Here is a 14,783-nt window from a genome sequence, read left to right as displayed (position 1 = left end):
TTTCGATGTATCCGGATCTGCGGGGCTCGAGGTAGGGTATCTCCCGCGCCTTTCGTTTTCGGGGCTCTCTCGCCTCTCGCGAGAGAGTGGCCATCCCCGTCTCTGGCCGGAATCTCTGCGGAAGAAGGAACATTTTACGGCGGTACCCAGGTTCTTAACAGGGGGAGCAAGCCAGAAATTTGATGTGAAAATAATATTTACCGAGCGTGATCCGGACTTGGTGGCTCCTGCTCGGTCCTCAATCGTCCTCTTCGTCCTCTCCGTCCTCCCACTCTTTCTCTCTATTGGTTTCCTCGGTTGAGACACGTACCCTATGCAAAATTGCTCGCCGAAAACGCCAAAAATCGCTCAAACAAAAATCATACATAAAGTAATTCGCGAAACGGATGCGCGAAGCGCATCCTCCGACGCGGTAGTAAACGCAAAATGATTGTTCGGGTGCTCTCTCTCTCTCTCTCAAAGATTGGCGAGAGAGCAAAGGTTCCCGAAGTTCCCGCCTTCCCGGCCGGGCCTTCGGCCCTTGTGACGGACAGTACAAAATGTCACGTCACAATATATATATATCTATATATATATATATATATATATATATAGTGCTTACGTACCCGTTCCCCAGGCCATACACAGCTAAGTAGATATCTAGAAAATTTATCATGGTATAACATATAATTAAACATTTTTGTCAACATTCTTCATATCTGTAAAAGAAAGAATTAAATATGAAAAGAATGATAAGATTGTACATTCCTTAAATTTATATTAATTAATGTCAAAATTAATAGAAATCATATATATGAATAATTGTCAACCTCACTAGCTGTTATTTTAAAAGTGTTCTCATTAATGAACTGTTCTTCTATAGAATGCTCTGTCCAATTTTCAAGAATTTCGTTAAAACATTTTACATTTTCTAAACCAATCGTGACACTGTGAACAATAAAAAGTTATCTATGTTGCGTGTCTATCATAAGAATAATGTCAAGAATACCATGTTAAATTACACTTACTAGCTCCATTTCCAAAATAAACATAGAGATTTACTATTGATATGAGACGGGAGTTTAATCATTTTGTGTATATCGCAACGTAGATCAAGCCTCCTAGCAACGCTATGATATATTATTAATAAAATTAATCCATGACCATATTTATTTTTTAAGACCTGTGCCGGAAATTATAATACAGAAATTATTTGATGCGAGTACATTTTTAGGATATAACAAACATATAATAGTAGCAATCCTTTCGAAAAGCTGTTCTTCAGGTAGTCGTTCTTTATAGATCTCCCATTTCCTCACCACCAAAGATTGCCTTATAAAGAGAAATAATTTTAATTTTAACATATATAAGATAGGCAATAAGAGCCAAATCGCGGATGACAGTGCGTTATTCTAAACGAAACTAAATTTTTTCGTTAGAATTAAATACCTGTGCACAAGGCACCAAATTTTTTACTTGGGCACGGCCAAGATATAAAATTGGAATAATCTCTACAAGAGATTTTTAATTCCATGTATCCCCTATTCCCCCTAAAGAAATAGAGTGCGAGAGAAAAATATAGATCCGAAAGTCGCAGAATCGGGAATCGAACCCGAGACCTTTCGCTTGCCGGGCGACTGCTCTTCCAACTGAGCTATTCAGATCCTTTCGATTCTATACTTTTCTCTGTTATATATATTAATGTTGGTAAATAAACGCCTTTAAGCCAGCGTGTATAAATTAAGAGTTTAACTAGGCTCTGTAATATAAATATAAATTTAACATATATAAGATAGGCAATAAGAGCCAAATCGCGGATGACAGTGCGTTATTCTAAACGAAACTAAATTTTTTCGTTAGAATTAAATACCTGTGCACAAGGCACCAAATTTTTTACTTGGGCACGGCCAAGATATAAAATTGGAATAATCTCTACAAGAGATTTTTAATTCCATGTATCCCCTATTCCCCCTAAAGAAATAAAGTGCGAGAGAAAAATATAGATCCGAAAGTCGCAGAATCGGGAATCGAACCCGAGACCTTTCGCTTGCCGGGCGACTGTTCTTCCAACTGAGCTATTCAGATCCTTTCGATTCTATACTTTTCTCTGTTATATATATTAATGTTGGTAAATAAACGCCTTTAAGCCAGCGTGTATAAATTAAGAGTTTAACTAGGCTCTGTAATATAAATATAAATTTAACATATATAAGATAGGCAATAAGAGCCAAATCGCGGATGACAGTGCACAGGTATTTAATTCTAACGAAAAAATTTAGTTTCGTTTAGAATAACGCACTGTCATCCGTGATTTGGCTCTTATTGCCTATCTTATATATGTTAAATTTATATTTATATTACAGAGCCTAGTTAAACTCTTAACTTATACACGCTGGCTTAAAGGCGTTTATTTACCAACATTAATATATATAACAGAGAAAAGTATAGAATCGAAAGGATCTGAATAGCTCAGTTGGAAGAGCAGTCGCCCGGCAAGCGAAAGGTCTCGGGTTCGATTCCCGATTCTGCGACTTTCGGATCTATATTTTTCTTTCGCACTTTATGTCTTTAGGGGGAATAGGGGATACATGGAATTAAAAATCTCTTGTAGAGATTAATCTCTAAAAACTCACCTTTAAAAAAAGGTAAAAAAAGGCGACCAGTTAAGGGCACGCCATTAACAAAAATTATCCATTGCAAACCCATGTAGAATCCTATCCTATTGCAAACCCATGTAGAATCCTATAAAAAATTAATCATTGCAAACCCATGTAGAATCCTAGGCAAAATTAACCATTGCAAACTCATGTAGAATTGTATTAAAAATGATCCATTGCAAACTTATGTAGAATCCTACATTGCAAACCCATGTACAATAGAATTGTATGAAAAATTATTGATTATAAATTCATGTACAATCGTAACAAAAGTAATGAAATAAAAAAAAAAATTGCGCCAAGTGAAAGTAGAAACTTGTACCAGTGGAAAATTAAAGTTGCAGACATATACAGAGTCGTATAATAAATCAGTAAAAATTTAAATTTGCAAATGTAGAATCGTACCATAAAAAAACTTATCTTTTAAAAAAAAAGATAAACAAGATGCCAAGTCCATGCGCCATGTAAAAAAGAAATAAAAAAATTTTAGTTAAAAAAACTGGGCGCGCTGCTAAGTTTCAAAATTACAATGCACCTTAAAGTAACATTAACTAATTTAAACACAAAACATATTTTAACTGTAATGAATTTAAAAGTAACAATTTAATTTTAATATTGTTAGAATATTATTTAGCAGCGCTCCCAGTTTTTTTAACTAAAATTTTTTTATTTCTTTTTTACATGGCGCATGGACTTGGCATCTTGTTTATCTTTTTTTTTAAAAGATAAGTTTTTTTATGGTACGATTCTACATTTGCGAATTTAAATTTTTACTGATTCATTATACGACTCTATATATGTCTGCAACTTTAATTTTCCACTGGTACAAGTTTCTACTTTCACTTGACGCAATTTTTTTTTTATTTCATTACTTTTGTTACGATTGTACATGAATTTATAATCGATAATTTTTCATACAATTCTATTGTACATGGTTTTGCAATGTAGGATTCTACATAAGTTTGCAATGGATCATTTTTAATACAATTCTACATGAGTTTGCAATGGTTAATTTTGCCTAGGATTCTACATGGGTTTGCAATGATTAATTTTTTATAGGATTCTACATGGGTTTGCAATAGGATAGGATTCTACATGGGTTTGCAATGGATAATTTTTGTTAATGGCGTGCCCTTAACTGGTCGCCTTTTTTTACCTTTTTTTAAAGGTGAGTTTTTAGAGATTATATCATTCATTTTTGTATATTTTTATGACCGGAATAGAACAATTATTAAACATGTTTATCTAAACTTCTTTGCTTAAAATGATGTGTACAATCATATCCTAGAATCCTGATCATTCCTCCTAAAGCACCGTATTTATATAAATTTACCCATATGTGTGTGTGTATGTGTGTGTACTAATGTCGAGCATTTTTTATACATTTTCTATTAAATTTAGATAAAAGTTGCAGGATTTCGAAAAAGAAAAAGTTGACACAGACTTTTTCCTAAACGGCGATTTTCAAGGTTATTTAAAGGTCACTTATATTTTCAAAATAGAATTACCTTAATTTTTCTCATATAAATCGATTCCTCGCAATATTTACTATAAAAAGTTGTAAAGGTATAATTTTTACATAATCTTACATAAACTTCGAAATATTACAAATATTTTATTCTATGAAATATTTCAGTTTATGTAAAATTATGTTAACTATCTTTTAAATTATTCACTTTTAGCCATCTTACCCTTACAACCTTTTATAGTGAATATTGCAACAAATTGGTTTATATATATAATATATATATAACATCAGTTATTATTAATTGATGTTTACATTTATTTTTAGACTTACTAGAGCTCTAATGCTCCACATTTTTTGCAAAAACTGTTTATTCTACAGATTTCAAATATGCTTTTAAATGATGATTGAATATTTCCTTTTTTTAATTCTTTTTATTATTATTTTTCAATCTCAATCAACTTTTATAACTTTATGCCAGCACGATACAAATACATGTGTCTTTATTTTTTTTATTATTTTCATTATTATTTTTCAATCTCAATCAACTTCTATAACCTTATGCCAGCAGGATACAAATACATGTATGTCTTTATTATTGTATCAACTCTTGTCTTTTCCATGTAACCATGTCTTCATAGTTTGAATTATCCCTTCATCTTCTCAATCTTTCGCAGAGATTTAATTAATTAAATACACTTCACACGAAATAAAGTTTGCTGGAAGATATACAGCAAACGATAACTGTAAAAACATGATTACGTGGAAAGAACAAGAGTTGGTACAGTAAAGGCAAGTAAGTAAGTACATGTAATGTATCGTATTGGCATAACGCTATATCCGCGGAGCAGATAATGTGACTGTAGAGGTAGTCTGCAGTGCAGCTAATGTGGACGTAGATGTTGATTGAGATAATTGTCTAATATAAAATAGAATTTAAAAATTTAGTTTAAAAAGCTGTTGCATATATAAATAAAGTTTATTTTTTCTAAATTTGGAATATGTTTAATTAATTAATTTTTTAAGTTTATGTTTAATAAATTTTTTAAGTCTGTATTCAATAATTTTATTCATTTGATAAATACATGTATGTCTTTATTTTGATATGTTTAATATAATTAGAAATTCATTATTAATTAGATATGTAAACTATAAATTCATATATAATATTTGAAAATATATGTGAATATTTAAATTTTTATCTTCTCCTTCCTCTCCTTCAATCTCTTTAATATCAATATGTGTATGTGTGTACACGCGCGCACATTTGTACGTATTTATTTAATTATTGGATAGTTGAGAGTACTTAATTGATAAAAAATTATGACAATAATAATCCTTGTTTTTTTTTCTTATTATTTACTCAGATTTTTTTGTCTATCTTATAAGATAAACACTTTAGAGATTGAATATTTCAAGTAAACTAATTGTAAGTAAATTTCACATTAATGCATATAGATGTTCAATCATGAATGTACTGAATAAGTACACAAGACGAACAGTGAGTGAGTGAGTGAGAATGAGAGAGTGTGTGTGTGTGTGCGTGTGTGTGTGAGAAAGAGAGAGAGAGAGAGAGAGAGAGAGAGAGAGAGAGAGAGAGAGAGAGAGAGAGAGAGAGTTAGCCAACATAACCCCGCACGCTGCCGATCATGAATGTACTAAATAAGTACACAAGACGAACAGTGAGTGAGTGAGTGAGAATGAGAGAGTGTGTGTGTGTGTGTGCGTGTGCGTGTGAGAAAGAGAGAGAGAGAGAGAGAGAGAGAGAGAGAGAGAGAGAGAGAGAGAGAGAGAGAGAGAGAGAGAGAGAGAGAGAGAGTTAGCCAACATAACCCCGCACGCTGCCGATATGGCGGAGCGCCACTATCGCCATCTGTTGTAAAACGTGCGAGATGGACAAAATTACCACTACATGCATCTTGCATGTGTTGTGTACGTGTGATATATGTGTGCGCATGTGTTGTATACGTGTGAATACGTGTAGCACGATACTACTATGTATGCGTGGTCGATGATGATAATGATGATGATAATGATGATGATAATGATGACGGGGACGTTTCTTAATAGAAATTTTTCATATTTCGACTTTGCATTTATATATCTCTGCTTACAAATCACGTAGAGCAGAAATAAAGACACTTTTATTATATAATTCGAACTCAATCTATCGATTAAGTCTAGTATAAACTCGATTGCTTCAGCCATTATTGAGGATTCGAAATATTATAAAGACTCAAATGTCCGACTCGCGTTAAGATACACGGTGTCTCCGCTACGCCCTTAACTGGTCGCGAGACACTACCGTGTCTCTTGATTCCAATTTTATATCTTGGCCGTGCCCAAGTAAAAAATTTGGTGCCTTGTGCACAGGTATTTAATTCTAACGAAAAAATTTAGTTTTGTTTAGAATAACGCACTGTCATCCGCGATTTGGCTCTTATTGCCTATCTTATATATGTTAAATTTATATTTATATTACAGAGCCTAGTTAAACTCTTAATTTATACACGCTGGCTTAAAGGCGTTTATTTACCAACATTAATATATATAACAGAGAAAAGTATAGAATCGAAAGGATCTGAATAGCTCAGTTGGAAGAGCAGTCGCCCGGCAAGCGAAAGGTCTCGGGTTCGATTCCCGATTCTGCGACTTTCGGATCTATATTTTTCTCTCGCACTTTATTTCTTTAGGGGGAATAGGGGATACATGGAATTAAAAATCTCTTGTAGAGATTATTCCAATTTTATATCTTGGCCGTGCCCAAGTAAAAAATTTGGTGCCTTGTGCACAGGTATTTAATTCTAACGAAAAAATTTAGTTTCGTTTAGAATAACGCACTGTCATCCGCGATTTGGCTCTTATTGCCTATCTTATATATGTTAAATTTATATTTATATTACAGAGCCTAGTTAAACTCTTAATTTATACACGCTGGCTTAAAGGCGTTTATTTACCAACATTAATATATATAACAGAGAAAAGTATAGAATCGAAAGGATCTGAATAGCTCAGTTGGAAGAGCAGTCGCCCGGCAAGCGAAAGGTCTCGGGTTCGATTCCCGATTCTGCGACTTTCGGATCTATATTTTTCTCTCGCACTTTATTTCTTTAGGGGGAATAGGGGATACATGGAATTAAAAATCTCTTGTAGAGATTATTCCAATTTTATATCTTGGCCGTGCCCAAGTAAAAAATTTGGTGCCTTGTGCACAGGTATTTAATTCTAACGAAAAAATTTAGTTTCGTTTAGAATAACGCACTGTCATCCGCGATTTGGCTCTTATTGCCTATCTTATATATGTTAAATTTATATTTATATTACAGAGCCTAGTTAAACTCTTAAGAAATAATTTTGTTTTGCAATATTTTTCGTTTAGATCGCAACTAATTCCTCTGCAAAATTTACATATTAACTATGCAATATATACATTAATCTATAAAATTTATTATCACTTTAATTTATAATTTATAATGAAAATCTTACAGTGCAGATTGTTCGTTAAGGATGCTTTTAAGTTCGTCAATAAAAAAATAACATAATATAATACTTTTAGATTCATGTATTATATTATCAACGTTCAAATATTTATTTAAATCATATATGTATGGCAAGTGTGTAAAATTGTCAATGAAATTATTATAATGAGAATGAAATGACACATTAGATGCATGAATTAATCGAGGTAAAATTTTTTGTAATTGTATCGCACAATATATACCAGTTTTCACAAAATCAAAGGTTTCCTTTTCTTTCCGTTCTCTTTTCCTAGACTTCTTTCGCTCATTTTCTTCAGACTGCTTGTCATAAAGTTTTTTCGCATAAGACCATCTAAAATTAAACCAAGTTTTGCAATAAGTTTTTGAAAATTATATAGCAATGCTTTTTCAATAATAATAAATTTTAATAAACTCTACAATGCTTAAAATTTTCAAATTATCAATTTTTTATTACACACTACAATATATAATATATCATATCTTATAAAGTTTACACTAAGAATGTACAATAGTAAATTTAATGGACTAAAAACTAAATTTACATTACGTCTTATCATACAGAACATTTTTTTATAAAATTATTTTATATTTAGATTCTATTTATTAAACTGTTTGTTTATAATTTACCAAATTAATTAAAACATAAAAAGTAAATTAAAATAAGTAAGAAAATAAATTAATAAAATGAGAATCATAAAATAGTAACTAAAAATCATTAAGTTAATGCATTAGAAATGCAAATTTGTTTATTTTTATACATTATTCTTTGTTGTTCTAATTAAAAATATATATCCCAAATAAAATATTTCAAAATCCACATTCTGCAATAATTTTCAAATAGAGTTTATTATAATAAAATTTTAATTTAAAGTTTTCTTATAAAGATATATGATAGCAAAAATTGGGAACATGCAAAAAATTATGGCTTTCCTCAACATTTTTGTTGAAGAAAAATTGTTTCCAAACACAACAAGATCTACATTTATATAATTTACCTTTTATGTCAGACACCCTATATATAATGTGTGTGTGTGTGTGTGTGTGTGTGCGCGCGTGTGTGTGTGTGTGTGTGTGTGCGTGTGCGTGTGCGCGTGTGTGCGTGTGCGCGTGTGTGCGTGTGTGCGTGTGTGCGTGTGTGTGTGTGTGTGTGTGTGTGTGTGTGTATAGGGTATATATGAGTATATATAGAATGTCTGACATAAAAGGTTTTACATTAAATATATGTATATTATATTTGGTGTGGAACCTTTATTTATAAGAATACTAGCTTTTCGGACCGCGCTTCGCGCGGTCCTCAAAGCCAGCCTTTCTATTCGGACCGCGCTTCGCGCGGTCCTCATATAGTCTATATTAAATCCGTTTTAACACAAAAAAATTAATTCTTTTTTTGTATTACCGCGAACTACTTCCACATTTGTTGTTCGACTTTCACGAAATTTATACCAAAATAAATGTGGATGACTACTATGTTATCTATTTCTTTCTCCCAGATTTTATTTTCTTTTTTTAAGACACGCTTTCTCTCTCTCTCACTCTAAAACACACCGCCCTCTGCTCATCTAAACACTCTCTAAACTTATTGACACTTAAGAAAACAGCATGTCTGAGGGCGAGGCCAAGACTTTCTCTCTGGCCCAAAAAGGGGCGAGCAGAGACGACGAGAGAGAGCAGAGAGGAGAGAGGAGACGAGAGAGTCGAGCAGAGAGAAGAGAGAGAGAGCAGAGAGAGCGGCGAGATCGAGAGAAGCGAGAGAAGGAGAGAGAGAGAGAGAGACAATGCAGAGCTCGAGGAACCCCCCTAGCTCCCTCCCGAGCCCTCTCCCTCTTCCTTCCCTCTCCCTCACTCTCTCTCTCTCTCTCTCTGTGTATGTGTGTGGGGTTTTTTAAGTTTACGCTTCCACCCACGCATCCACCCACACAATCGCATATTTATGAACGAATTTTTTAAAAAATTGGTACCAAAATGTTGCAAATTTTTGCAATCACAAACATGTACACAAATTTTTTTAAAATTACTTATTGGTGTGACCAAGTCAATAAATGCGTATGCACATGGGTGCATGGGTGCGTGGGTGGATAAATAGGATGATAAAAATTTGTTAAAATCATAGTAGCCATCCCCAACAAAATTTGAGTACAAATTTCGAAAAAGTCTGTGAATAAATGTGTGAATGCGTGGGTGGGATAAAACTTTAAAAAACCACACAGCAGCTTTCTCAAAAAAATTTGCAACATTTTTGTACCAATTTCGTAAAAATTGGTCCATAAATGCGCACGCGCGTGGGTGAATGCGTGGGTGGAGGTGTAACAATTGAAAAAACCACATCGTCATCTTCAAAAAATTTGCAACATTTTGGTACCAATTTAAAAAAAATCGGTTCATAAATATACGATTGCGTGGGTGGGTGCGTGGGTGGAGGTGTAAACTTAAAAAAATAAAACACCAGCTTTGTCAGAAAAATTTGCAACATTTTGGTACTAATTTCGTGAAAATTGGTCCATAAATGCGCATGCGCGTGGGTGGGTGCGTGGGTGGAGGTGGAACACTTGAAAAAACCGCATCGTTGCCATCTCCAAAAAATTTGCAACATTTTGGTACCAATTAAAAAAAAATCGGTTCATAAATATACGATTGCGTGGGTGGGTGCGTGGGTGGAGGCGTAAACTTAAAAAAATAAAACACCAGTTTTCTCAGAAAAATTTGCAACATTTTGGTACTAATTTCGTGAAAATTGGTCCATAAATGCGCATGCGTGTGGGTGGATGCGTGGGTGGATGCGTGGGTGGATGCGTGGGTGGAGGTGTTACACTTGAAAAAACCGCATCGTCGCTATCTCCAAAAATTTTGCAACATTTTGATACCATGTGTTCAGAAATATTGCAAAAAAAGATTTTTTTTCGCAAAAACATACCCTCCTCTGTAGAAAAAAAAAAATAAATAAATAAAAAAAAACCCCACAGTAGCCACCCCCGAAAAATTTGCGACATTTTGGTACCAGTTTCACGAAAATCGGTTCACAAATGCGGAAGTAGTTCGCGTACATACATACAGACAAACGGTGCTTATATATAAAGATATACATTATCCGTTATGTCAAGTGTCATCGGTCATCTGTGGAAAGAATATCGTCTCCGTGCGCGTTGCTAGGGTTTTGTTTTAAAAAAACAGCTGGACTTCCGGTTTGGTTTAACGCCCGTCGAACTACGCAAACGTATTACATAAGCACAGTGTAATTTTGTGTAATTTAATATCAATTATATTGTTCGTTATCGTTTCATTGTATTGGATTTTAACATTAAAGTTTATTGCTTTATTTCGTGAGTTTATTCGTAAATACCGAACGCGTGTGAGAGAATGAGTGAGTGCGGATTTTTCTTTGCAAACCGTTCGAGAAATCTGAAGGCTCGTCCGGGATCAACGAGAAGAAACGAGCAGCAGGATGTCGACGGTACATTCACCAAGAAAAACACAAACTCCGGCGGCGAACTTGACAGAAATGAATTCGTTGCGGGCAATTCTTCAGGAATTGGAACAGATGAGAGAGAAACAGAAGATGGAGTGAGAGCTGATGCAACAAAAGCTTCGTCAGAAAAATGAAACGTTACACCGATTAGAGCAGGAAATCGCCTAGATAAGTCGCTCTAATAATATTGCGAATACCGAAAACGAGCGTATTGTGAATGTCGAGAATGAGCGTATAAATTAAAGCCGGATACTTTTCATGTGACAGGGTCGTTGAGGGAGTTCTTTACTCAGTTTGAATTGATAGCGTGAGCGAATCGATAGACGGAAATAAAAACTGTAATATTAGCATCTAGTCTGAGAGAAAAAGCGCGATCGGTTTTAGATTGTATAAAAGAGATAGAAAAATTAAAATTTGAGGAATTAAAATCGAAATTAGAATTGCGATTCGGAAAGGGACATCTTTCGGGAACTTATTATACACAGTTTACAAATCGGCGACAAAAATTCGATAAAGAAATTGTAACTTTGGGAGGTGATATTGAGCGTTTAGCGCAATTGACTTATCCAGAATGCGCAGAAGAGATCCTCGAAAAAATAGCGTGCGCGCAATTTATTAATGCTATTAATGAGGGTTTCATGAAAAGAACGTTACAATTGAAGGGGGTTTCATCTTTTAAAATGGCAATAGAAAGAGCAATGGCCATCAAGATAATTAATGAGAATAGTTTTCAGAAAAAGGAGGAATATAATAATGATAATAGTTCAAAGCAGAATTTTTACGGTAAAAATAAAGATTCAGAAATTCAAAGTAAAGAAAAGAATAAAGAACAGGAAAATTATAGTAAAAAGGAATTTAATAGAAAAAATAAAATAGAGTGTTGGCATTGTGGAACGTATGGACATTATCGTTCGGAATGTCCTAAAATTTCAGAAGGAAAATAGAAAAGGCTCCTAAATTTCAAAGTCATTGAGAAAAGCCTTTCCCAAAAAATTCAAAGTAAATAAAAGGATAAAGAACAGGAAAATTATAGTAAAAAGGAGTTTAATAGAAAAAATAAAATAGAGTGTTGGCATTGTGGAACGTATGGACATTATCGTTCGGAATGTCCTAAAATTTCAGAAGGAAAAAAGAAAAGGCTCCTAAATTTCAAAGTCATTGGGAAGGGCCTTTCCCAAAAAAATTCAAAGTAAAGAAAAGGATAAAGAACAGGAAAATTATAGTAAAAAGGAATTTAATAGAAAAAATAAAATAGAGTGTTGGCATTGTGGAACGTATGGACATTATCGTTCGGAATGTCCTAAAATTTCAGAAGGAAAAAGAAAAGGCTCCTAAATTTTAAAGTCATTGGGAAGGGCCTTTCCCAAAAAAATTCAAAGTAAAGAAAAGGATGAAGAACAGGAAAATTATAGTAAAAAGGAATTTAATAGAAAAAATAAAATAGAGTGTTGGCATTGTGGAACGTATGGACATTATCGTTCGGAATGTCCTAAAATTTCAGAAGGAAAATAGAAAAGGCTCCTAAATTTCAAAGTCATTGGGAAGGGCCTTATAAGATCATTAGAAAACTCAATGATGTTGTATTCTGTATTCAAAAATCTGCTCGACAGAACAAATTAGAATTGATATCCGAGACCCAATATAGTGTAACTGTGTGAATATTATTATTAATAATTAAGGTAGCAAATAATTTAAGATTTATTCTGGTGAAAATACATTTAATTTATAGGCTTTCTACTTTTAATTTATAGACTGGGCAAATGCCGAGGTGGAGATTTAAGGATCCCTCGGGATGAGAGACCACGGAACAATTCTTCCCCCCCTTGTCTAAAGAATTTAAGAATGGACGGAAAAGAACGTTCTTCAGGTAAACGTTTATTACGGATTACAGCAATCCTGGTTTCTTCAAAAGTGTTAGGACTTCCTAGATTTGACATCTTGGAAACTGGCCATTTCCTGGATGGTGTCAATTGGAAAAACACTCGGAAAGAACATACCAAAAATATACAAATAGATCTTGTTATTTGAAGATGATTTTTCCTCAGCAAAAATATTAAAGCATCAATAATTTTCGAGTTATAAGCGTTTGAAAATTAAGAATTCTCTGTAAACTAAGCCTTGTGAAAATAAAATATTTATAAATCCACATTCTCCAATAATTTTCAAATAGAGTTTATTTTAATAAAATTTTAATTTAAGACTTTCGGACCAATATTTTTTTGGTCTATTTCTTTACAGGGGATGTAAGAAGAAAGAACAAGGGGAATTTCTGAGATCCCAATCATAGGATTCAAATTCCTTAGTTTCCAAATTTTCTTATCTTAATCTGTCGCAATAACATCGCGTTTGGCAATTTAGTCGAGATGAATATGGTGATTTAAAAATTGGTGAGCTGACTTAAAAATATTCTTATTATTTTTAATTTAAGGTTTTCTTATAAAGATATATGATAGCAAAAATTGGAAACATGCAAAAAATGATGGCGTCCCTCGAGGTTTTGTTGAAGAAAAATCGTTTCCAAATAACAAGATCTACTACACTTGTATAATTTCGATGTGACATCTTATGTATAACACCCTGTATATATTTATTAGCTAGTTTTCGTATCCTTTTTATATTGATCTTATTTCTTATTATTAGAATCTTTTTATTTATTTGATTTTTATATTATATTTAATTTTTAATATTTCTATTTATTTTATTTTTATAAAATAAATTTTATGCATAAGTTATATGCACTGCAAGAAAATTAATAAAAACAAATTACAAAATACGAACAAAATAAAAGTTACCTCTGATAAAACTTTCTTTCTTGATGTTTATTATATTTGGCTGCCCCTCGGAATTTCGTGCACGTGCGTCTGAAATTATTGATATCCTCGATGGTGATATCACTGTAGCCAAGAATGACGTCTATCACCTCGTCGGGTAAAGACATTATGGTTGCCATTACGTGTAGTAGAATGTAAAAAAAATTAAATTAAATCGATTTTTACATCAAATTGTTTACGTATAATTATATTCTTATTTTAGACTAATCTACTGCAACATATTATTCTTATGTTTTACTGTTCTTCTTCTTCTTCTTTTCCAAGAAAAAAAAACGTTGACCAAGAATATCTTTGGTGTATTTACAACGCATCAAAGAATCGTATACCCTTATTATAAACTATTACAATAATTCGAAGATGTTCTATTTTTATTATTATTTTTATATGCAATTAAATATATTTTTTTAATGTGCAATTTCAATGTTTTATGTAACTTTAGCAGAAAGAAACTTATAAGAGGAGAATATTTGCATTCAGTTGTATTGTTATACGTTCAGATCTGTGGAAAGGTAGAGGGTAAAAATGCATTGTATAGGAATAGGAAATATTCAATCGTTTTCAGACTTTTGGGACACCCTGTATATGTATATACGTACAGGGTGTTCTAAACATATTTCAACTGTATATTTGTCATTTTGAACGAAACCCTAAGACTTAAAAGGTCTACAAAAGAAAAGGAAACTTCTCAGGTAGTACAGTAATTCGTTTTAGAAACGTTTCATAACCAGCTCTCAGAAACGTTTATTAATTGCATAAAATTTTCACTCAAAAACGTTTAAGAAACCGTTTATTTTAGAGTTCGTTTTAAATCGCATATTGAGCAATAATTTTTGCAATGCTGTAAAATATTTTATGCAACGTTAATATAACATTTATGAAATATTGCAC

At 32.8% G+C, this 14,783-nt stretch overlaps 1 protein-coding gene across 1 annotated transcript in view; it reads right to left on the bottom strand.

Annotated features, from left to right (window-relative positions):
- Positions 1 to 14,002, bottom strand: part of LOC146723245 (uncharacterized) — a 32,730-nt gene extending 18,728 nt beyond the window's left edge. Inside the window, exon 1 of the mRNA XM_085482720.1 lies at positions 13,857 to 14,002. Coding sequence (XP_085338846.1) covers positions 13,857 to 14,002 — 146 coding nt within the window. The remainder of the gene's footprint in view (positions 1 to 13,856) is intronic.
- Between the last annotated feature and the right edge of the window lie 781 nt (positions 14,003 to 14,783).

Source organism: Nylanderia fulva, unplaced genomic scaffold, assembly GCF_048542155.1.
Source record: "Nylanderia fulva isolate GAGA-0341 unplaced genomic scaffold, ASM4854215v1 Scaffold214, whole genome shotgun sequence".
In the NCBI taxonomy this organism is placed as follows: Eukaryota; Metazoa; Arthropoda; class Insecta; order Hymenoptera; family Formicidae; genus Nylanderia; species Nylanderia fulva.
This window is presented reverse-complemented; position numbering and strand designations above follow the sequence as displayed.